Source organism: Saimiri boliviensis, chromosome 3 (genome assembly GCF_048565385.1).
Source record: "Saimiri boliviensis isolate mSaiBol1 chromosome 3, mSaiBol1.pri, whole genome shotgun sequence".
Classification (NCBI taxonomy): Eukaryota; Metazoa; Chordata; class Mammalia; order Primates; family Cebidae; genus Saimiri; species Saimiri boliviensis.
In genome coordinates, this window is record NC_133451.1 from 63292393 (window position 1) to 63315336 (window position 22944).

At 35.0% G+C, this 22944-nt stretch overlaps 1 protein-coding gene across 1 annotated transcript; it reads right to left on the minus strand.

The window, feature by feature from the left end:
* Window positions 1-844: 844 nt before the first annotated feature.
* On the minus strand, window positions 845-18045 carry LOC101030863 (UDP-glucuronosyltransferase 2B7). Its single transcript, XM_003931906.4, has 6 exons — window positions 17292-18045; window positions 15877-16025; window positions 13343-13474; window positions 10239-10326; window positions 8819-9038; window positions 845-1620 (listed from the first exon to the last, which is right to left on the minus strand). Exons 1-6 carry the CDS (start codon window positions 18010-18012, stop codon window positions 1341-1343), a joined length of 1590 nt encoding a protein of 529 aa, XP_003931955.1. The 5' UTR covers window positions 18013-18045; the 3' UTR covers window positions 845-1340.
* Window positions 18046-22944: the final 4899 nt, after the last annotated feature.

Here is a 22944-nt window from a genome sequence, read left to right on the forward strand (position 1 = left end):
ATACAGGAGGGGAGCATCACACACTGGGGTCTGTAGGAGGAAAATGGGAGAGGGATGGGGGTTGGAAAGGTGGGGAGAGATAGCATGGGGAGAAATGCCAGATATAGGTGAAGGGGAGGAAGACAGCAAATCACACTGCTGTGTGTGTACCTATGCAACAATCTTGTATGTTCTTCACATGTACCCCAAAACCTAAAATGCAATAAAAAAAAAGAGAAAAAAAAAGAAACAAAATAATGGCATTAAGAGCAACTTGTATAGTGTGTGAGAACATTATTCTAAGTGAAGTAATTTAGGAATAAAAAACCGATTGTTAAACCATTCTAACTTATAAGTGGGAGCTAAGCTATGAGGATTAAAAGGCATGAGAATGATATAATAGACTCTCAGGATTTAGAGGCTAAGGTTGGCGGTGGGTGAGGGATACAATACTACACATTGAGTGCAGTGTGCACTGCTCACGTGATACATGCATCAAAATCTCAAAAGTTACCCCTAAAGAACTTATCCATCTAATCAAACACCACCTGTTCCCAAATAACTATTGAAGTAATTAAAAATGTTAGAATAAAATCAACCAGGTGAATATTTTTAAACATCTAGAAACAATAGGATTGGCTCATGAAACCAAAGAAGTTGTAAAATAGTTGAATGTTATAGAAGGAAGTAGGTAACTCTAATTTCACATAATTTCCACTGAGAAATGACTTACACACTAAAAGAGTAAACATTTTGCCATGAATTTTAAAAAAGTTTGTGAAAATAAAGCTGCATGCCAAGCAACACTACTCATCATAAAAACCAAGCAACACTACTCATCTCAAAATATCAAAAGGACAAGATAGACTTTTCATACAATTTAACAATTTAATAGTTTCATTAGCAACAGTTAAAGCAACAAAATCCTGTTCAAAATGAAGCCAAAATATTTTGAGTATGTGCAAAACAGTACTGATATTGTCACTGGACTTCTTAATGGTCTTGTGTTTATGTACAATGGGTGCAATGTAATTAAGCCAAAGAAATTTTTTTACGTAACCTGTGAATTAGAACAACAAATTTCAATATAAGTGCAACAAACTTCAATATAAGCTCATATGGCTTTATATTATTACTTTTTATTTTTCCTAGTGTTTTCCTCATTGATGCAAAATATTTCTAACCATTAACTGGATGGTAAACTTCTGAAAAACAAATTTTTACTTGACAAGGTAGGTTTTGAAAAGATTTTTTTTTTTTCTTGTCACAGGGAGAAAAAATCTTGCATCACAATCTTTCTTGCTGGAATAAACTGAAATAGTCCCATCTATCAGGTTTTCCAGCTCATGCTTTAGCTATAACTAATCCTTTTTTCCCTTCTTTCCTGTTCTAGCAAACTTCCAGAAACAAAACAGACAACATTTTGTGATGATGAATATCACAGTTGCCGCGCAGGCCAGGAGGAACCCAATCACATCCAAAGAGTGGTACTGGAACCAGGTGAGGTCGTGAGCTGCAACCCGAAGGTGTTTGGCTCCTTTGTGGCGCATGACAAACTCAATCCAGAAGACTGCTCGATCCAGGGGCTTCACTGGTTGATCATGTTGAATTTTTGATAATTTCATAATATTCTCTTTATATCTGAGGAATAAAAATAAAGATACCAACACTGAAAGTAAGTTAATTTGCCTGTGTATATCAAGTCCATGAAAGGTTTTAGTGTCAAATGATTCAAAGTAAATATCAAAGAATTAACATATAATTTGTGTATTTTAATTAGAGTCATCATAGAAAGTTTGGTTTTAAATTGGAACTTTCTCATAGAGGAATATTTTTAAAAATTATTTATTATACTTTAAGTTCTGGGGTACATGTGCAGGTAGTGCAGGATTGTTACACAGTATACATATACATGTGCCTTGGTGGTTTGCTGCATCTATCACCCCATCATCTACATTAGGGATTTCTCCCAATGCTATCCCTACACATTTGGCCCAATCCCTCATATCTCTACCCAAACAAACCACCACATGACAGGCCCCAGTGTGTGATGTTCCCCTCCCTGTATTCATGTGATTTCATTGTTCAACTCCCACTTATGAGTGTTACTTTTGAGGTCTCTGTTCTGTTCCAATGGTCTGTATGTCTGTTTTGGTACCAGTACCATGACCATGCTGTTTTAATTACTATAGCCTTGTAGTATAGTTTGAAGTCAGGTAGCATGATGTTTCCACTTTTTTTTTTTTTTTTCTGTACTTTAGGTTCTGGGGTACATGGGCAGATCATGCAGGGTTGTTGCATAGGTACTTACATGGCAAGGTGGTTTGGTGCCTCCTTCCCTCCTTCACCTATATTTGGCATTTCTCCCCAAGTTATACCTCCCCAACATTCCCATCCCCTGCTGTACCTCCCCAAGCCCCAACAACAGACTCCAGTGTGTGATGCTCCCCTTCCTATGTTCTCATTGTTCAACACCCGCCTATGAATGAGGACATGCAGTGTTTGATTTTCTGTTCTTGTGTCAGTTTGCTGAGAATGATGGTTTCTAGATTCATCCACGTCCCTACAAAGGACACAAACTCATCTTTTTTTTTATAGTGGCAGAGTATTTCATAGTGTATATGTGCAACATTTTCTTTGTCCAGTCTATCATTGATGGGCATTTGAGTTGGTTCCAGGTCTTTGCTGCTGTAAACAGTGCTGCAATGAAATCCAAAAGTGGGAAAAGGAAATGAACAGACACTTTTGAAAATAAAACATATATGAGGCCAATAAACATATGAAAAAATTCTCATCATCACTGGTCATTAGAGAAATCAAAACCACATTGAGATAACAGCTCATGGCTGTTAGAATGGCGATCATTAAAACATATGGAGACAACAGATGCTGGAGAGGATGTGGAGAAATAGGAACACTTTTACATTGTTGGTGGGAGTGTAAAGCATTATGAAATACAATGTGGTGATTCCTCAAGGATCTAGAGATAGAAATTCCATTTGACCCAGGAATCCCATTACTGTGTATATACCCAAAGGATTATAAATTCTCTAGTTCTTTTAATCATGATGTTACTGTGTCAATTTTAGACCTTTCCTTGCTTCTCTTGTGGGCATTTAGTGCTATAAATTTCTCTTTAGACATTGCTTTAAATGTGTCCCAGAACTTCTGGTAGATTGTGTCTTTGTTCTCATTGGTTTTGAAGAACATCTTTACTTCTGTCTTCATTTCATTATTTATCCAGTAGTTATTCAAAAGCAGGTTGTTTAGTTTCCATGTAGGTGTGCAGTTTTGAATGAGTTTCTTAATCCCGAGTTCTAATTTGATTGCATTGTGGTCTGAGAAACAGTTTGTTATAATTTCCGTTCTTTTGCATTTGCTGAGGAGTGTCTTACTTCCAATTATGTGGTCAATTTTAGAGTAAGTGTGATGTGGTGCTAAGAAGAATGTACATTCTGTGGATTTGAGGTGGAGAGTTCCGCAGATGTCTCTTAGGTCCACTTGGTCCAGATCTGAATTCAAGTCCTGGATAGCCTTGTTAATTTTCTGTCTCATTGATCTGTCTAATATTGACAATGGGGTGTTAAAGTCTCCCACTATTATTGCATGGGAGTGTAAGTCTCTTTGTAGGTCATTAAGAACTTGTTTTATGTATCTGGGTGCTCCTATATTGGGTTCATATATATTCAGAATAGTTAGCTCTTCTTGTTGCATTGATCCCTTTACCATTCTGTAATGCCCTTCTTTGTCTCTTTTGATCTTCGTTGGTTTAAAGTCTGTTTTATCAGAGACAAGGATTGCCACCTCTGCTTTTTTTGCTCTCCATTTGTTTGGTAAATCTTCCTCCATCCCTTTCTTTTGAGCCTATGTGTGTTTTTGCACATGAGCTGGGTCTCCTGAATACAGCACACTGATGGGTCTTGACATTATATCCAATTTGCCAGTCTATATCTTTTGATTGGGGCATTTAGCCCATTTCCATTTAAGACTAATACTGTTCTGTGTGAATTTGATCCTACCATTTTGCTACTAGCTGGTCGTATTGCCCATTAGTTGACACAATTTCTTCATAGTGATGATGGTCTTTACAATTTGGTATATATTTTTGCAGTGGGTGGTACTGGTTGTGCCTTTTCATTTTTAGTGCTTCCTTCAGGAGCTCTTGTAAGGCAGGCTTGATGGTGATGAAATCTCAACAGTTGCTTGTCTGTAAAGGATTTTATTTCTCCTTTGTTTATAAAGCTTATTTTGGCTGGATATGAAATTCTGGTTTGAAAATTCTTTGTTTAGCGATGTTGAATATTGACCTCCACTCTCTTCTGGTTTGTAGGGTTTCTGCTGAGAGATCCACTATGAGTCTGATGGGCTTCTCTTTTTGGGTAACCCGATCTTTCTCTCTGGCTGCCCTTAGCATTTTTTCCTTCATTTCAGCCCTGGTAAATCTAACGATTATGTGCCTGGGGGTTGCTCTTCTTGAGGAATATTTTTTTGGTGTTCTCTGCATTTCCTGAATTTGAATGTTGGCCTTCCTTGCTATGTTTGGGATATTCCTGGATAATATCCTGAAAAGTGTTTTCCAAATTGGTTTCATTCTCCCTGCCACTTTCAGGTACACTAGTCAAACATAGATTTGGTCTTTTCACATAATCCCATATTTCTTGGAGCCTTCGTTCATTTCTTTACACTTTTTTTTTTCTCTAATCTTACCTCATCACTTTATTTCATTGAGTTGATCTTCAATCTCTGATACTCTTTCTCTGACTTAATCAGTTCAGCTATTGAGATGCTAACTTGAATAACCAGAATAAAGAAGAACATAAATGAGTTGAAGGAGCTGACAGATATTTTTAAACTAGAAATGGAAGGTCAGGTGAGAAAATATAAGCATTTTTAAATTTTTTACTCTTTAAATTTTAACTTTTAGTGGTTATGTAGTAAGTATATATGTATATATGGAGTACATGAGATGCTTTGATACAATGTGAAATAATCACATCATGGCAAATAAGGTATTTGTTTTTTTAAGCATTTATCTTTTGTGTTATGAACAAATCCAACTACACTCTTAGTTCTCAAACAAGCATATGAGAATGTGCTCAACATTATGAGCCATTTTAAGTGGTGTAAGAAAGATTGTGAAAATGCAACGTGTGAGTTATCACCTCTAAACTCCTAAAAAGGAATTGTGTCATGGTGAGTGACATGCCTCATAGATAGTCACTTTGCTTCTACTCTACTCTTTTGTCTCCTAGTGTTTCCCACCCAGTAACCAGAATGATCTTTTGAATTAAAGGTCAGATTGTGATAGTTCCCTGATTAAGAGTTTTCCTGGCTTCTCATTATTTTAATAATAAAATCCAAGTCGCTTATTTGGTCTATGGAACCCCACATCGTTAGACACTGCCAAGCTCTTTTCTTAACACTTTTCCCCTGCACACTCTCTTCTAGATTGGCCTTCTATTTTTCTTTAAGTTCCCAAAGCTGTTCTCATTTTAGCACCTTACACATTTTGTCAGCTCTTTCCTGCTCTTGAAGCACTCTTTCTTGCTATAATCAAAGGCACCATTCTCTCCCTTTTTGAAGCTTCCCTCTAAGTGTTACCTCTAAGAGAGGCTTTTGCTGGCCACACTATGATGGAACCTCTAGGATTTTCTCTATGTTCTGCACTTATTTGGCTATTTGATTCCTAGAATTTAAAAATACATTATATAACTTATAAAACAAATATGTCAATGTTAAATAGAAAAGATAAATATACATACAATAAGTGAATAGCTAAAAACTGTAAGATCATCTTGAAGATACCAATTTACCTATTGCTCAGACCATGGTATAGGATATCACATCCTGACTAGAATAATTCTCTTTTTCTGAACCATTTAGTCACTACTTTTGACCTTCAATTAAGCATTATGCTGACTTCAAATAGCGTACATTTGTTTTGCTTGTTTATTTAAGTGAAATATATAATATGTACTCATTCGTGTTTTTTTTAATGTGGCAGTTGTTGTGTAATTCCATTGCTGTATAGTAGTTTGTTGATTGATAAAGCATAGATTATGTCTTCATTTCATGATTAATTGACATTTGGGTTGGTAACAGTTTTTGGACACTATTGTTAATTCTGTCATAAGCATTCTTCTAATGTAGGATTTGATTTATATATTTATACATAGCTGTTAGGTATATAATTGAGAGTAGAATGGCTGAGATAAAAGTGCATGCATAATTGATTTACTTCTTGACTTTAATTTTTTTTTCAAGGGTATTATTTTAATTTATAAAATTTAAAGATATTTTATTTATCATTTTTATAACCTCCCTTACTTCCACTATGGCTGGATCATATAATTTTTATAATATTGAATCTTTTTGTATTTATTAAGTCTTTATTTATTGCCCACCACATCACTTCAAATAACTATTAACTATTCAACATACTCTAGGAAAATATGTCTTCAAGTGGATATATATATGTGTGTGTGTGTGTGTGTGTGTGTGTGTATTGTGTATGTATATATGTGCATGTGTGTGTATTATTTTACGTTTTAAGATTCCATTTGTTAATTGCATTTTTCAAATGTTTTATGTCCTTATTCATTATTTGCTCTTTTTTTTTTACTGTTTAGATTGAGTGAAAATATTTGTATAATTACATTTAAATCTACCACTTATTTTATATTTATTTTCTATTTGTCTGAGCTGGTTTATGTTTCTTTTCAATTATTTTTCATTTTATTTAAAGGTATTATTTAATTATTTGCTATCCTTCCATTTTCGCTGTGATAAAGTATTTTTAAAATATTCATTTAGAGTATACCCTCCTTATAAAAAACATTATTGATAGTGGTTATAAATGCTGAATTGATGGTAGCTGGACTGTGTGAGGCATTTTGCACATTGTTATCTTTGGTGTGAAGAAAATAGATTATCAAAAAGTTAACTTAAAATTAATTTTTTGGGGTTTCAAAGACGACCATCATCGTAAAAGTAAAAAGTTGGTGCACTTGAAATGGGAGAAAATACTTCAAAATTATAAATCTGATTTACTCATAATATATAAATAGTTATTAAAACTTAATAATAAGACAAATAGCAAAGTTTAAAAATGTTCCAAGGATTGGAATAGACATTTTTTCAAGGAAAATATGTGAACAACAACAACAAAAATGTGGCACATATACAACACAGAATACTATGCAGCCATAAAAAACAACGAGTTTGTGTCCTTTGTAGTGACATGGATGAACTAGGAAACCATCATTCTCAGCAAACTGACAAAAGAACAGAGAACCAAACACCACATATTTTCACTCATAGGTGGGTAATGAGCAATGAGATTACTTGGGCACAGGGAAGGGAACAAGACTCACAGGGCTAGCTGGGGAGCTGGAGGGGAAGGGAGCGGGGGACAGCAGTGTGGGGGTAGGGAGGATGAGGAGGGATAACACTGGAAGAAATGCCTGATGTAGGCAACGGAGGGCAGGGATGGAGACAGCAAACCACCATGGCATATATGTACCTATGCAACAATCCTGCAGGATGCAGGATGTGCACATGTACCCCAGAGCCCAAATACAATAAAAATAAATAAATAAATAAATAAATAAATAAATAAATGTAGTTTTATAGTAAAAACAAAAAAAGAAAATACATGAATGATAAGTAAACACATATAGAAATTCTCAACATCTTTATCCTTAATGAAAATGCAATCCAAGACCAGGATGAGAGATCATTTTACACCCACTAAGAAGGTTGTGACAAAAAGACAAACAGATTTGGCAACAGTGTGGAAGAATTGAAACCATGTGGTACTGCTGGTGATAGTGATGAACGGAAGTACTTTGGAAAACAGTTTAACCATTCTTCATAACCACACAGTTTCCACATGAGCCAGCAATTCCACTGATAGTATCAACTCAAAAGAAAGAAAAACATGTTTATGCAAAATATGTATAGCAATGTTCATAATAGTCACAATTAGAAACAATCAAAAAGCCAATGAACTAATAAGTAAACAAATAAAATGTGACATATCCATACTATGAAATATTATACAGCTGTAAAGAGACCTGAAGTATCAAAGCACACAACAACATGAATAAAACTAAAAACCATAAAAAACAACCAAAAATTAGGCTAGGTGAAATGTCATTTACACAGCATCCTAAACTGTATGATTCCATTTATATGAAATATCTAGAGAGAATAAACTACAGAGAAAGAAAACCAGTTGGTATTAGACTAGGGCTAAGCAGCCATGTGAAGTGACTTCTGGGTTATTGCAGTTTCCTTTTTGTTGATAAAAATGTTCTAAAATCATTTAGTGGTGATGGTTTCATGATTCTTAAACATACTAGATCTATTGGGATTTTATACCATAAATATGTGTATTTTATGCTATCAAAATTAAATCTCATTTTCAAGTCTGTTAGAATAATTATAATAATAAAAATTAATTTTTCTGCAAGTAGTTATATACTGAGACATTTTAGATATTTAGTTAACATATTTTATATTATTTTAAGTTCATTCTTCCTTTCTAGTAAGAGTTCATTATGTCAATTTTTTAAGAAATGTATTTTTTATGTTATCTATATCAGTTTAAAAGTATTTTTGTTTAGAAAATTGTTCTACTAACTAGTTACCCATTAGATATATGGGCTTCAAATATGACTTTCAAATAACTGATAAAAAATAAAAGCAGATTTCAGATTTGTTATATCATTTAAATTCTTTCAAAATTAGTCTCATAAAAAGGATGAAGCTGACACTCACCACTGACAAAAGAAGCTATCTATAAATACCACCTAGTGGAAAATTTTGTTATACTCACACAGGATCATTAATTACAGTCTTCAGTGCATTCAACAAGTCTGTACTGGACATTGTATTGAAGTCCACTCTAATGGCTGCACCCTTGGCCACCACGTGAGCAATGTTATCAGGTTGATCCGCAAACAATGGAATGCCCACCATAGGGATCCCATGGTAGATCGCCTCGTAGATGCCATTGGCTCCACCATGAGTTATAAAAGCTCTGGTTTTTGGATGACCTGGGATTGAATGAATTTTAGCAAAATTATTCATAGGAATAAAATAAGATGCACAATGAAAGGCTCTGAAAATGACGGTGTTTTCTAGATAGTACATTGAACTAATTTGATATTGCTTTTCAGAGTTCAGAGGAAAAAACACGTACTTGTGCTGTATATGTAAGTGAAGACTATATAGTTTCTGTGATTTCAGACTGCAAAATTTAATACAAGATTTCCAGTTGGACTAATGAAAAAGTGCATTGTAGTTTTTAAAAAATGTGCAGAAAAGAACAAAACCAAAAGACTGGCATGAAATAAAGTGTTATTTTAAGAGTAGTCACAGAGTGTGATATGTGGAGTGTACAAGGCAGCAGGCAATGGGTTGGTGGTGGTGCTAGGATTGAGAAAAAATAGGTCACACTTCATCATAAAATCTGCCATCACTTTATGATTAAGATTAGGAATTTAATCCTCCAGAAAATGCAGACACTGGTGATAAAAGAGCTATTATTGTTAGTGATATTTGAAATAACACTGCAGGAGAGGAAAATCAGGTGTAATGTAGAAATAAGAGACAAAGAGGCATCCCAGAAAGTATTGAAAAATACTGTGAGGGCTGGGAGCAGTGGCTCAAACCTGTAATCCCAGCACTTTGGGAGGCCAAGGCGGGTGAATCATGAGGTCAGGAAATCGATACCATCCTGGCCAACATGGTGAAACCCTGTCTCTACTACAAATACCAAAATTAGCTGGGTGTGGTGGTGTGCACCTGTAGTCCCTGTTACTCGGGAGGCTGAGGCAGGAGAATTGCTTGAACCTGGGAGTGGAAGCTGCAGTGAGTAATGATTGTGCCACTGCACTCCAGCCTGGTGACAGAGTGAGACTCTGCCTCAAAAAAAGAAAAAATAAATAAGAAAAATACTGTGAGATATAGTAACACCTGAAATAAAGATTTCCACTGATTCTGACCACAAAGAATGTGAGTCTATAAGATGCCAACAGTTATAGCTTATTCTTTTCCCCCTAGGACTGGAAAATAAATATAAAAAAAGTTATGTTTTGTTTTTCCATAACAAATATTTAATAAGCTTGTTTCATAATGAAATATTGATACTCTAATGTGCTGTTACTAATATATTCAGTATTAGTATTAGTATTTGTTCACCAGAGTCCTGTATTATTCACCAGAGTCACCAGTATTGTCTACCAGAGTCTTACCTAGAAGGTCATTCTGGGGTATCCACTTGTACAGTCGAGTATTGGGACCTAAGGCATCTGGCTTATTACCATCAAATCTCCACAGAACCTGTTAACAGTAAGGAAAGTATCTTATTCCATGAGTGGAATTCAAAAGTTATAGAATGTTAAAACAGTAAAATGAGTGGGAATGAGATCAAGGGATGTTAATAAATAAGAAAGACTGATGTAAATAGAATACTCACATTTCACTTATTAACTTCTATAGTTATATGTATAAGGAAATCATGACTTTTCAAAACAATACCATAGAACAATTAGACTATCAATGAAAAGTTTAAGTATTTTAACAACTGTTACACTCTTTAAAAGAAGACCTATGTGCAGCCAACCATCATATGATAAAAAAGCTTAACATCACAGATCATTAGAGAAATGTGAAACAAAAATGTAATGAGATAGCATCTCACACCAGTCAGAATGGCTACTATTAAAACTCAAAAAATATCATGATACTGGTGAGGTTGTATAGAAAAGGAATGCTTAAAATTTGTTGGTTGAAGTGTAAGTTAATGCAACCATTGTGGAAGACAGTGTGGTGATTCTTCAAAAACCTAGAGGCAAAAATACCATGAAATCTGGAAATCCCATTCCTGGGTATATGACCAAAAGACTATAAATTGTTATTTTATAAAACCTGTGAGCATGTTTGTGAATTTCAGTACTATTCACAAGAGCAAGAACATGGAATGAACATAAATGCCCATCAATTATGGACTAAATAAATAAAATATGGTACATATACACTACAGAATATTATGCAGCCATAAAAAAGAACAAAATTCTGTATTTTCAGGTATATCAATAGAGCCAGAGGCCATCATCCTTAGTAAACTAACATCTGAATGGAAATCCAAACATGGCATGTTCTTACTTATAAAAGGAAACTAAAAGATCTGAACATGGATATAGAGATGGGAACAACACTGTCTATTAGAGGTGTATTAGAGGGTGGAGGATGGGAGGACAGAGAGGATCCGGAACATAATTTGTGGATATTAGTTTTAACAACTGGCTGATGAAACAATCAGTACAAAAAACTCTCATGACACAAAATCGCCTATGTAAAAAACCTGCATATGTACCCCTAAACTTAAAATAAAAGTTAAAAATAAAAGTTAAATTAATTTCATTTTTTAAAAAATGAAAATAAAACAGTATTTAAACATTTATAGGTAGTCATTATAATTCTGGTGTAAAAAAGCAGTAACAATTTAGTAATGACCAATACGTGTATTTTGTTTTATGTATTTTATATTAGTTTTCATCTTCCAAATTTAATTTTAACAAATTCATTTCATTTTGAGTAATATGGGAAGTAGTTCACATATAGCTACTTGTCCATAGGTTATTATATTACAGCCTGTTGTCCTTTGATCGACAAAATAGCAGGTCCATGAAATAAGCAACTTATAAGAAATAAATTAAATGCTGCAAAGGTAGTACATGTGACTTCACTGGAATTAAAAATTATCAAGCACTACTTCCAAGAAAAATTTCAAGTGACAGTTCTTGACACAAATTCAGAATATTATCAGTATTGCTCTTTTGGGATTTTTTTTTCTTTTAGACATGGAAATGAGGAAACTGTTGATACTATGAATAAAAATGCAGCTGTTGAATAATCTCAAAATTATATTTTGTTGAATTTGGTCAATGATTATTAACACTTAGAGAATGTACTACAAAGCATGACGACAGTGATTAATATGTTCTTCTGCAGCCGAGATCCTTTCATGTTTAAATTGCCTAATTTTGAAACTCCCAAGCAATCCTCATAAACTGAACAAGAATTTACAGTGTTTAACTTCCATTTACTACATCAATGCTAAAGTAACTCAGGTTTCAGGAAAAAGATAGAAGAGGTCATTACAAGAAAGCTTTATCAGATGGGATATTAAAAACTAATTGACAAATACACAAAGGTCACTAGTTATTCTCTATAGAAGAAAGTAAGTATCTACTATATTTTATGGAGGAGGCATCTGAACCTATTCCCCTGCCTGGTTTCTTTCTGTTTGACTTCTTCCTATATTTTCTTCTGCTGCTTCCATTTGGAGGAGTTGTTAATCTGACAGTGCAGAGTCCTCGTGGAGCCACATTTTATAGAGCACAGGGTCCACCTTCAGGGCAAGATCTATCTCCACCCCCTCTCTTTCATCTTCCTACTTCAGATGTTGGCTGGGTGCAGTCCAGCAGATCAGGCTGCTTTTCCTCGTTCCCTAAATTTACATGGCGGTGTAGGTACTTGGACTAGTTGTCTGTTGGCCTAGGCTGTTCTTTCTCTGAGTGGTTCCCTAAACATGACGATAGGCCTATTCCAAAATGTACAGGAAGTACAAAAGGCTAGATTACATGGCTAGCCAAAACTGCATGATACATGTCAGATTTTTTGAAAACCCTGCTATTGTTACTGTGCTAGTGAAATTACTCATTAAAATGTAACCTTTTCTAACATGTGTAGTGTGTACAAGTGTCCTCAGGAATCCTTAAACAAAAGGGTCAAATGACAGGGGCAGAATGTGGTGATATCTCTTTCCTGACCTCAATATCATGATAATACCAAAACTTCACTTACATTTCTTACATAAATGTATTCCTGATTATACTATTAATACAAAATTTATTATCAATGAAAAGTCTCTCTGTTTCATTTTTGCGTCTTTCATGTAAGTATTTTTATTTTGAACGAATAGCTGAGATAGTGTTTCCCCAACAGGTTTTTCAGTCAGGAAGTTTCTTTTTTAATTTGTCATATCCATAAAGTTTACTTTAAAAATTGTTAAAAGCTAACCATACAGAAATATTTATTTATATACTTAAAAAGTTTGCTCCTTGTGTTGGAGTAAAATACATTAGCAACACCTTCCAGGCATCGTCTTTATAAAAGTAAAACTTCTAGATTCTGAAATGTACTAAGGTAGAGTCTATAGTTTACACTTTTAATCACAGGATTGGAATTCATACTCCTTACTACCCTATTCCCCACAGGAGGCAGTTATTATTCCTAAATTAATGACGTTTAATCATGGAGTTTTCCAAACCACAAAGGCACTTTATCTTACCTTTTGTGGGATCTTGGCAAGGGCTGATGCAATTACGTTGGCTCTTTCTTCTGTCATGGTACTGACCATTGACCCCAGAGAAAACACCACAATGCCATTTTCTCCAGAGCTCTGGACAAATTCTTCCAGTTCCTGTGAAGAAAAGAATTTGTTCAGTTACAAAAGACCATCAACACAGCAGGCACTACTGAAAGAATTGGTACAAATTACTAAACAGAGAAAATCAAGTATTTTCAGGAAATTTTGGAGTAAATATTTTTTAACCAACTCAGTTTCTTTGCAAGTTGTAAATATGAGATACTTGGCCTATGTTGAGGATATTTCTGTAAATATGCCTATGTATATATGTACGTGTGTGCATATGTGTAAGGGAGAAAAGAAATGGAACTATTACATTGTAGTCAGGGAGACAATGTTAAAAAACATACCCCATGAGTATAATGTAACTTGTATATGATGTAGTTACATGACTAAAATGTAGTAACTCCAGATTTACTGGTTTGTTTAAAGCAGTGTCTAGAGGGAAATTTATAACACTAAATGCCCACATGAGAAGAATGAAAGATCTAGAATTGACACCTTATCATCAAAATTGAAAGAGCTAGAGGAGCAAGATCAAAAAAACTCAAAGCCTAGCAGAAGACAGGAAATAACTAAGCTCAGAGCAGAACTTAAGGAGAAACACAAAAAAACACTTCAAAAAATCAATAAATCCGGGAGCTGTTTTTTTTTTTTTAAGATCAAAAAAATAGACAGACTGCTATCCAGACTAATAAAAAAGAAAAGAGAGAAGAATTGAATAGATGCAATAAAAATGATAAAGGGGATATCACCACTGATTCCACAGAAATACAAACTACTGTCAGAGATTACATTGTACAAATGTCTTAAAAGTGTGATATTAATTTAAAATATATGAGGTTCTGGTGTTCCTTCATAAAGAATATAATCTTATACGCTGATGGAGTTTTGTTGTTGTTGTTGTTTTGAAACTAAAGGCACCATTCAGATACAAGTGGTTGAAATTATTTGGTCTTTATTATAGATGCATTGTTCATGTTCTCTGTTGTTCTCTGTCAGGAAGCTATGATGTTGAGATGAGGTCCCCCAGGAAGCTTTACTGAGCTGCTTGTCATAAGGTGAAAATCACCTGCTCTAATAGAATTTGTTTATGCTCTAATATGTAAACCTCCAGGATCTGAATGCAGAATGATTAAAATGCTTTAGGAAGATCCGATGAACACTGGGTTTGCCTGCAAGTATTAAAGGCACACATTTATATTGTTGAGGAAGTGTTTTAAGCTGGAATACTGGTGAAGATCCTCATTACTTACAGTAAAACCTTACAAGTTCAGCTAGCTCATCTTACTGCCAAAACTGACATGTCTACTGTTAATAAGGTCCACAAGATATCTGTCATCCATGACTTTGCAAGAGAATATAATCTTGATGTGCTGAGCAACACGGTTCTATAAATGAGTATCTCAAGTGATATACAGATGTTAAGTAATTAGCAGTATTACTAATAACAACAAAATAACCATAATTGCAAAATTAATATTTCTGAGTCCCTGACTATATGCCAGAGACATTTTAAGTATCTTGTCCATGTTAGTATTTTTTCCACACAACACAAAATAAAGTTGGTACTAGTTCTGTAAATGTAGGCATAATTATTTCTATCAACATCCTAGTCCACTTTTCCATCATCTGCTACCTGAATCCATGCAAAATTTCTTGAATGGTCAGCTCTTAACAGTCTGACCCTTCTGCAGTTTAATCCATTGAATATCTTGGAAGAATTTCTTTAAAAAGAAAATCTTTTCATATATCTTCATTTCTTAACTCTTTTAGTAGTTTTTCAATGTGCTCAATAAATATTTCAACTCCTAATCGTTGTCTGGATCTAATTTGCCTCTCAGTATTATCTGATTCTTAGTCGCTCCCTGAATGCTGAACTTGGAGACTTGAAACAGGCCTGACCATGTCATTCTTTTACCTATTCCTGCATATTGTTCAGCTTTCATCTTACTAATCTGTAATTTCAGGATACTTTCTATTATCTCCATTAATGCTTTCTTGGCATTGGGTTTTTCCTTGAGATAATAGTGTTATATAATTTTATTACTTGTTTATATTCTACATTTCAAAGTAGAATGTAAGGTATTCTACACAGAAACTGTGTCTATTTTTCTTCTTTGAAAATTCTGAACTTACCTGTGTCTTGTAATAATCTCTTATAAATATTCTTTGAATGAATGACCCATACCTTTTTAGGTGTGCATAATCAAGACTACAATTTAATCAACCGTATTTTAAGTCTCCTTAGTATTCCTCTGTATTTGTAATATTTATGAAACTCCCATATTTGTGATAGTACCAACATTTACATGAGTTTCTAATTGGTATCTGCTTTACCCCACCCACTTCCCATATTTCTTTCAGTTTAAGTCAAACACTTTGAATGAAGACTAAGATTCATTTCTACTGAAAATTCAAAGCCAGCAAAGTAAAACCAACAAAAGTTTGTTTACCTTAGGTAGAGGGTTGGCAGGTTTGCAGTGGAGTCCTCCGACATACTCAATATTTGGTAAGAGTGGGTGAGGAAATTGAAAATTCCAGGACTTCCGAATAAGCCATATGTCGGCTTTCTCCATTGTCTCAAATAATGTAGTGGGTCTTCCTGACAGTAATAAAGAAAAGAAAAGGTGGATTACACAAGATAATTACTTTAAGTCATTTTCTGAAAGGGTTAGAATAATGTAGGCAAAAATGTAAGCAAAGTGTCTGTGCTTTGAAAAATATATACATATATTTATATATAGGCATAATTTATTTTTTAAGTATTATATATTTTACCCTTGTGTATTTATAAGAAAGACAAACTGGTAGGAGAATTGTGAAGTAAGCTACATCTCTAATGTCATATCAGATTACTCACAATAATAAACAATCATTAAAATAAGCCATAGAGAATTAAACATCAATTTATTTTCTCTTTAAAGTTGCAATAGTAGCAAATAGACATTTAGACAACTCTCTGAACTACATAATCAATTAATTCTACTGTACCCATAAAAATAGTGTTCTAATAAATAGTCTAGTTCATATAACTCATTAAATTCTTTTATCTTTGGTTCTTCAACTGAACTGTGGACTATTTTGAGAGTATTGTCGAACTCCTTGTACCAACCAATCCTTTGGAATCAAGCTAAGCTCTTAATATTATTTTTAAGTAAATATATTTATAAATTATGGATAGAAATTTTTATAAAACTATTGGAATATAGATCTGTACTCAACCTTAATCTATCTCATATTTTTAAATAAAGAGACATAGTTTCAAAAAAAAAAACTATATAGATACAACAACCTTCACACTTCAATGAAGTGATTGGACTTTAAATGAATGATTTCTAATTCTTTAGTGAAGGAGTATAGAAACATTAGAAACTTCAATTTACCCTTATTGATTTTTGCATCTGAGATACAGACATTATTTTTCTCAACTGTGAAGGAATCTTCTGGTAACATGGTACATCTTTTAATTTCTAAATAAGAAAACTGAGGTTTACAAGGAAGAACAATTTCTGCAATTATATAGATAGTTGTAGAAAAGTGTGTAACTATTATGCATTCAGTAGGATGTTACTTGACGGATTTTATAGTTTCTACAATGTAAAACAATGTATAGTAAAACATATGTGTAATTACTTAAAGTCTTAGGTGCACTAATATAGAGATTTTTGATTTCCTGGATATGAATGATAGTCACAGGGTTTAAACTTTTCTTTAATATTTGTGAGATTGATAGATTATCTTGTATTTTCATTTCATAAATTCACTTACCAAAAACCCCACTACTCTAACTTTATGGCTTTACATAAGTTCTGCTTCAAAGACACAAATAAGTTAGATCTTAATGATACCAACTGGAAAAATTACTTACCTAGAACTTCACTGTAAAACTGATCCCACTTCTTCATATCAAAGACTTGGAACCAAAAGTCAAAATAAAGCATATAAATCATATTTTTTAACCTCTCCATGAAAGTCATTTGATCACTTAATTCTGATATAACAACAGGTACGTAGGAAGGTGGGAAAAGAAATCCTCCACCATACTTTTCCAGAACGTAGCCAGTAGAGGAGCTGAAACTGTACACAAAGGGTATGTTAAATATCTCAGCCAGCAGTTCACCACAGGGAAACATAGCATCTGCAAAAATGACATCAAATCTTGACTTTTGTAGTTTTTTCATAAATTTCTTATTTGAGACTAAATCTTTACAGACATTTCTACTTATTTCACTAAATATCCACATGATTTCTTGTACTTGTGAAAAATATGACCAAAAACTATCTTTTGGAAAGTCTGACCATCTCTTAACCTGTTGCATGACGATATTCTCCAACTCAGTTTTAGTTAAAGATGTAGGAAAAACTTCAAGTTTAAGAGTGGATGGATTGTTGGGGTCAAAAACAATGGAAGATGACTTTGCCAATACAGTGACCTCATGTCCTCTCTGAACAAGCTCATTCAGGACGGTCTTCATATTCATCCAATGGCTGTAGTCTGGAGCCCACACCAGCACATTTCCACAATATCCAGAGCCAAGGTAAAAGCTCAGTTGTATTAGCCGAAGTACTGAAGTCCATTTCACAGACATCCTGGTGCAATGCAATGCTTGTTTTCCAATTGCTGTTCCTTTCTGTCATTTCTCATGATTGTATCCAAAGATAAATTAGTCAAGAAGTTAAAATGTAACCCTTGTAGTTCAAAGTACATACATTACCATTAAATCAACAGCCTGAGCAGGTGGATGGCTAGGAGGCCCGGTATGTGATGTTCCCCTCCCTGTTTCCACGTGTTCTCATTGTTCAATTCCCACTTATGAATGAGAACATGTAGTGTTTGGTTTTCTGTTTTTGTGTTAGCTTCGTGAGAATGATGGTTTCCAGCTTCATCCATGTCACTGCAAAGGACATGAACTCATCTTTTTTAATTGCTGCATAGTATTCCATGAAACATATGTGCCACATTTTCTTTATCTGGTCTATCATTGATGGGCATTTGGGCTAGTCTGAACAGTGCAGCAATAAACATATGTGTGAATGCGTCTTTACAGTAGAATGATTTATGATCCTTTGGGTATATACCCAAAGTAAGGGGATTGCTGGGTCAAATGATATCTCTGTTTTAGACTCTTGAGAAATATTTGTTGACTGCATAAATTTCTTTAATATTATTATTATTATATTTTATTGCATTTTAGGTTTGGGGGTACATCTGAAGAACATGCAAGATTGTTGCATAGGTACACACATAGCAGTGTGGTTTGCTGCCTTCCTTCCCCTCACCTGTATCTGTCATTTCTCCCCATGCTACCTCTTCCCACCTCCCCACCTCCCCATCCCTCCCCCATTTCCCCCCAACGGACCCCAGTGTGTAGTGCTCCCTTCCCTGTGTCCATGTGTTCTCATTGTTCAACACCCACCTATGAGGGCGAACATGCGGTGTTTGATTTTCTGCTCTTGTGTCAGTTTGCTGAGAATGATGGTTTCCAGGTTCATCCATGTCCCTACAAAGGATGTGAACTCATCGTTTTTGATGGCTGCGTAATATTCCATGGTGTATATGTACCACATTTTCCCTATCCAGTCTCTCATTGTTGGGCATTTGGGTTGGTTCCAGGTCTTTGCTATTGTAAACAGTACTGCAATGAACATTCGTGTGCACGTGTCCTTATAGTAGAATGATTTATAATCCTTTGGATATATACCCAGTAATGGGATTGCTGGGTCAAATGGGATTTCTATTTTTAGGTCACTGAGGAATCGCCACACTGTCTTCCACAATGGTTGAATTAATTTACATTCCCACCAACAGTGTAAAAGTGTTCCTATTTGTCCACATCCTCTCCAGCATCTGTTGTTTCCAGATTTTTTAATGATCGCCATTCTAACTGGTGTGAGATGGTATCTCAATGTGGTTTTGATTTGCATTTCTCTAATGACCAATGATGATGAGCATTTTTTCATATGTTTGTTGGGCTCCTGTATGTCTTCTTTTGTAAAGTATCTGTTCATATTCTTCACCCATTTTTGAATGGACTTGTTTGTTTTTTTCTTGTAGATCTGTTTTAGTTCTTTGTAAATTCTGGATATCAGCCCCTTGTCAGATGGGTAGATTGCAAACATTTTTTCCCATTCTGTTGGTTGCCGATTCACTCTACTGACTGTTTCTTTTGCTGTGCAGAAGCTGTGAAGTTTGATTAGGTCCCGTTTGTCTATTTTGGCTTTTGTTGCCATTGCTTTTGGCATTTTGGTCATGAAGTCCTTGCCTACACCTATGTCCTGAATGGTTTTGCCCAGATTTTCTTCTAGGGTTTTTATGGTGTTAGGTCTGATGTAAGTCTTTAATCCACCTGGAGTTAATTTTGGTGTAAGGTGTCAGGAAGGGGTCCTGTTTCTGCTTTCTGCACATGGCTAGCCAGTTTTCCCAACACCATTTATTAAACAGGGAATCATTTTCCCATTGCTTGTTTTTGTCAGGTTTGTTGAAGATCAGATGGTTGTGGGTATGTTGTATTTCCTCTGAGGCCTCTGTTCTGTTCCATTGGTCTATATCTCTGTTTTGGTACCAGTACCATGCTGTTTTGATTACTGTAGCCTTGTAGTATAGTTTGAAGTCCAGTAGTGTGATGCCTCCCGCTTTGTTCTTTTTGCTTAGAATTGACTTGGCTATGCGGGCTCTCTTTTGGTTCCATATGAAGTTTAAGGTGTTTTTTTCTAGTTCTGTGAAGAAGGTCATTGGTAGCTTGATGGGAATAGCATTGAATCTGTAAATTACTTCGGGCAGTATAGCCATTTTCACGATGTTGATTCTTCCTAACCATGAACATGGAATGTTTCTCCATCTGTTTGTGTCCTCTCTTACTTCATTGAGCAGTGGCTTGTAGTTCTCCTTGAAGAGGTCCTTTGCGTTCCTTGTTAGTTGTATTCCTAGGTATTTTATTCTCTTTGTAGCAATCGTGAATGGCAGTTCGTTCCTGATTTGGCTCTCTTTAAGTCTGTTACTGGTGTATAGGAATGCATGTAATTTTTGCACATTGATTTTGTATCCTGAGACTTTGCTGAAGTTGTTTATCAGTTTCAGGAGATTTTGGGCTGACATGATGGGGTCTTCTAGATATACAATCATGTCATCTGCAAATAGAGACAATTTGATTTCCTCCTTTCCAATTTGAATACCCTTTATTTCTTTTTCTTGCTGGATTCCTCTTGCTAGAACTTCCAATACTATATTGAATAGGAGTGGTGAGACAGGGCATCCTTGTCTAGTGCCAGATTTCAAAGGGAATGCTTCCAGTTTTTGCCCATTCAGTATGATACTGGCTGTTGGTTTGTTGTAAATAGCTTTTATTGTTTTGAGAAATGTTCCGTCAATACCTAGTTTATTGAGGGTTTTTAGCATAAAGGTTGTTGATTTTTGTCAAAGGCCTTCTCTGCATCAATTGAGATAATCATGTGGTTTTTGTCTTTTGTTCTGTTTATGTGGTGAATTACTTTTATGGACTTGCATATGCTGAACCAGTGTTGCATTCCTGGGATGAATCCTACTTGATCGTGGTGGATGAGCTTTTTGATATGCTGTTGCAATCGGTTTGCCAGTATTTTATTGAAGATATTTGCATCTATGTTCATCATGGATATTGGCCTGAAATTTTCTTTTCTTGTTGAGTCTCTGCTGGGTTTTGGTATCAAGATGATGTTTGTCTCATAAAATGATTTGGGAAGGATTCCCTCTTTTTGGATTGTCTGGAATAGTTTCAGAAGGAATGGTATCAGCTCCTCTTTGTACGTCTGGTAGAATTCAGCTGTGAACCCATCTGGACCTGGGCTTTTTTTGGGTCGTATGTTCTTTATTGCTGCCTCGACTTCAGACCTTCTTATTGGTCTATTCAGGGTTTCGGTTTCTTCCAGGTTTAGGCTTGGGAGGATGCAAGTGTACAGGAATTTATCCATTTCTTCCAGGTTTACTAGTTTATGTGCATAGAGTTGTTTGTAATAATCTCTGATGATGGTTTGGATTTCTGTGGAATCTGTGGTGATATCCCCTTTATCGTTTTTTATTGCATCAATTTGGTTATTCTCTCTTTTCTTTTTTATTAACCTAGCTGGTGGTCTGTCTATTTTGTTGATCTTTTCAAAAAACCAGCTCCTGGATTTATTGATTTTTTGGAGTTTTTTGTGTCTCTATTTCCTTCAGTTCTGCTCTGATCTTAGTTATTTCCTGTCTTCTGCTAGGTTTTGAGTTTTTTTGATCTTGCTCCTCTAGCTCTTTCAATTTTGATGATAGGGTGTCAATTTTAGATCTCTCCTGTCTTCTCATGTAGGCATTCATTGCTATATATTTTCCTCTAGAGACTGCTTTAAATGTGTCCCAGAGATTCTGGTATGTTGTGTCTTCATTCTCATTGGTTTCGAAGAACATCTTTATTTCTGCCTTCATTTCATTGTTTATCCAGTCAACATTCAAGAGCAAGTTGTTCAGTTTCCATGAAGCTGTGCCGTTCTGAGTTAGTTTCTGCATTCTGAGTTCTAACTCGGTTGCACTGTGGTCTGAGAGACTGTTTGTTATGATTTCCGTTCTTTTGCATTTGCTGAGGAGTGATTTATTGCCAATTATGTGGTCAGTTTTAGAGTAGGTGTGATGTGGTGCTGAGAAGAATGTATATTCTTTGGATTTGGGGTGGAGAGTTCTGTAAATGTCTATTAGGTTTGCTTGTTCCAGGTCTGAGTTCAGGTCCTGGATATCCTTGTTGATTTTCTGTCTGGTTGATCTGTCTGATATTGACAATGCAGTGTTAAAGTCTCCCACTATTATTGTGTGGGAGTCTAAGTCTCTTTGTAAGTCATTAAGAACTTACCTTATGCATCTGGGTGCTCCTGTATTGGGTGCATATATATTTAGGATCGTTAGCTCTTCTTGTTGCAGTGATCCTTTTACCATTATGTAATGTCCTTCTTTGTCTCTTTTGATCTTTGTTGCTTTAAAGTCTATTTTATCAGAGATGAGAATTGCAACTCCTGCTTTTTTCTGCTCTCCATTTGCTTGGTAGATCTTCCTCCATCCCTTTATTTTGAGCCTCTGTTTATCCTTGCATGTAAGATGGGTTTCCTGGATACAACACACTGATGGGTTTTAGCTTTTTATCCAATTTGCCTGTCTGTGTCTTTTGATTGGGGCATTTAGTCCATTGACATTTAGGGATAGTATTGTTATGTGTGAATTTGATACTGTCATTTTGATGCTACCTGGCTGTTTTGTTGGTTAGTTGATGCAGATTCTTGATCGTGTTGATGTTCTTTTACCATTTGGTGTGTTTTTGGAGTGGCTGGTACTGGTTGTTCCTTTATATGTGTAGAGCCTCTTTCAGGAGTTCTTGTAGAGCAGGTTTGGTGGTGATGAAATCTCTGAGTACTTGCTTGTTCACAAAGGATTTTATTTTTTCTTTACTTATGAAGCTTAGTTTGGCTGGATAGGAGATTCTGGGTTGCAAGTTATTTTCTTTAAGGATATTGAATATTGGCCTCCA

Excerpts from the sequence above, each read along its gene's own strand:
- LOC101030863 (XM_003931906.4), bottom strand. The coding sequence starts at position 18,012 with ATGTCTGTGAAATGGACTTCAGTACTTCGGCTAATACAACTGAGCTTT. Across the intron at positions 10,327-13,342 it reads TTGCCAAGATCCCACAAAAG|GTTCTGTGGAGATTTGATGG; the intron begins GTAAGATAAAGT and ends TACTGTTAACAG. Across the intron at positions 9,039-10,238 it reads ACCCCAGAATGACCTTCTAG|GTCATCCAAAAACCAGAGCT; the intron begins GTAAGACTCTGG and ends ATTCAATCCCAG.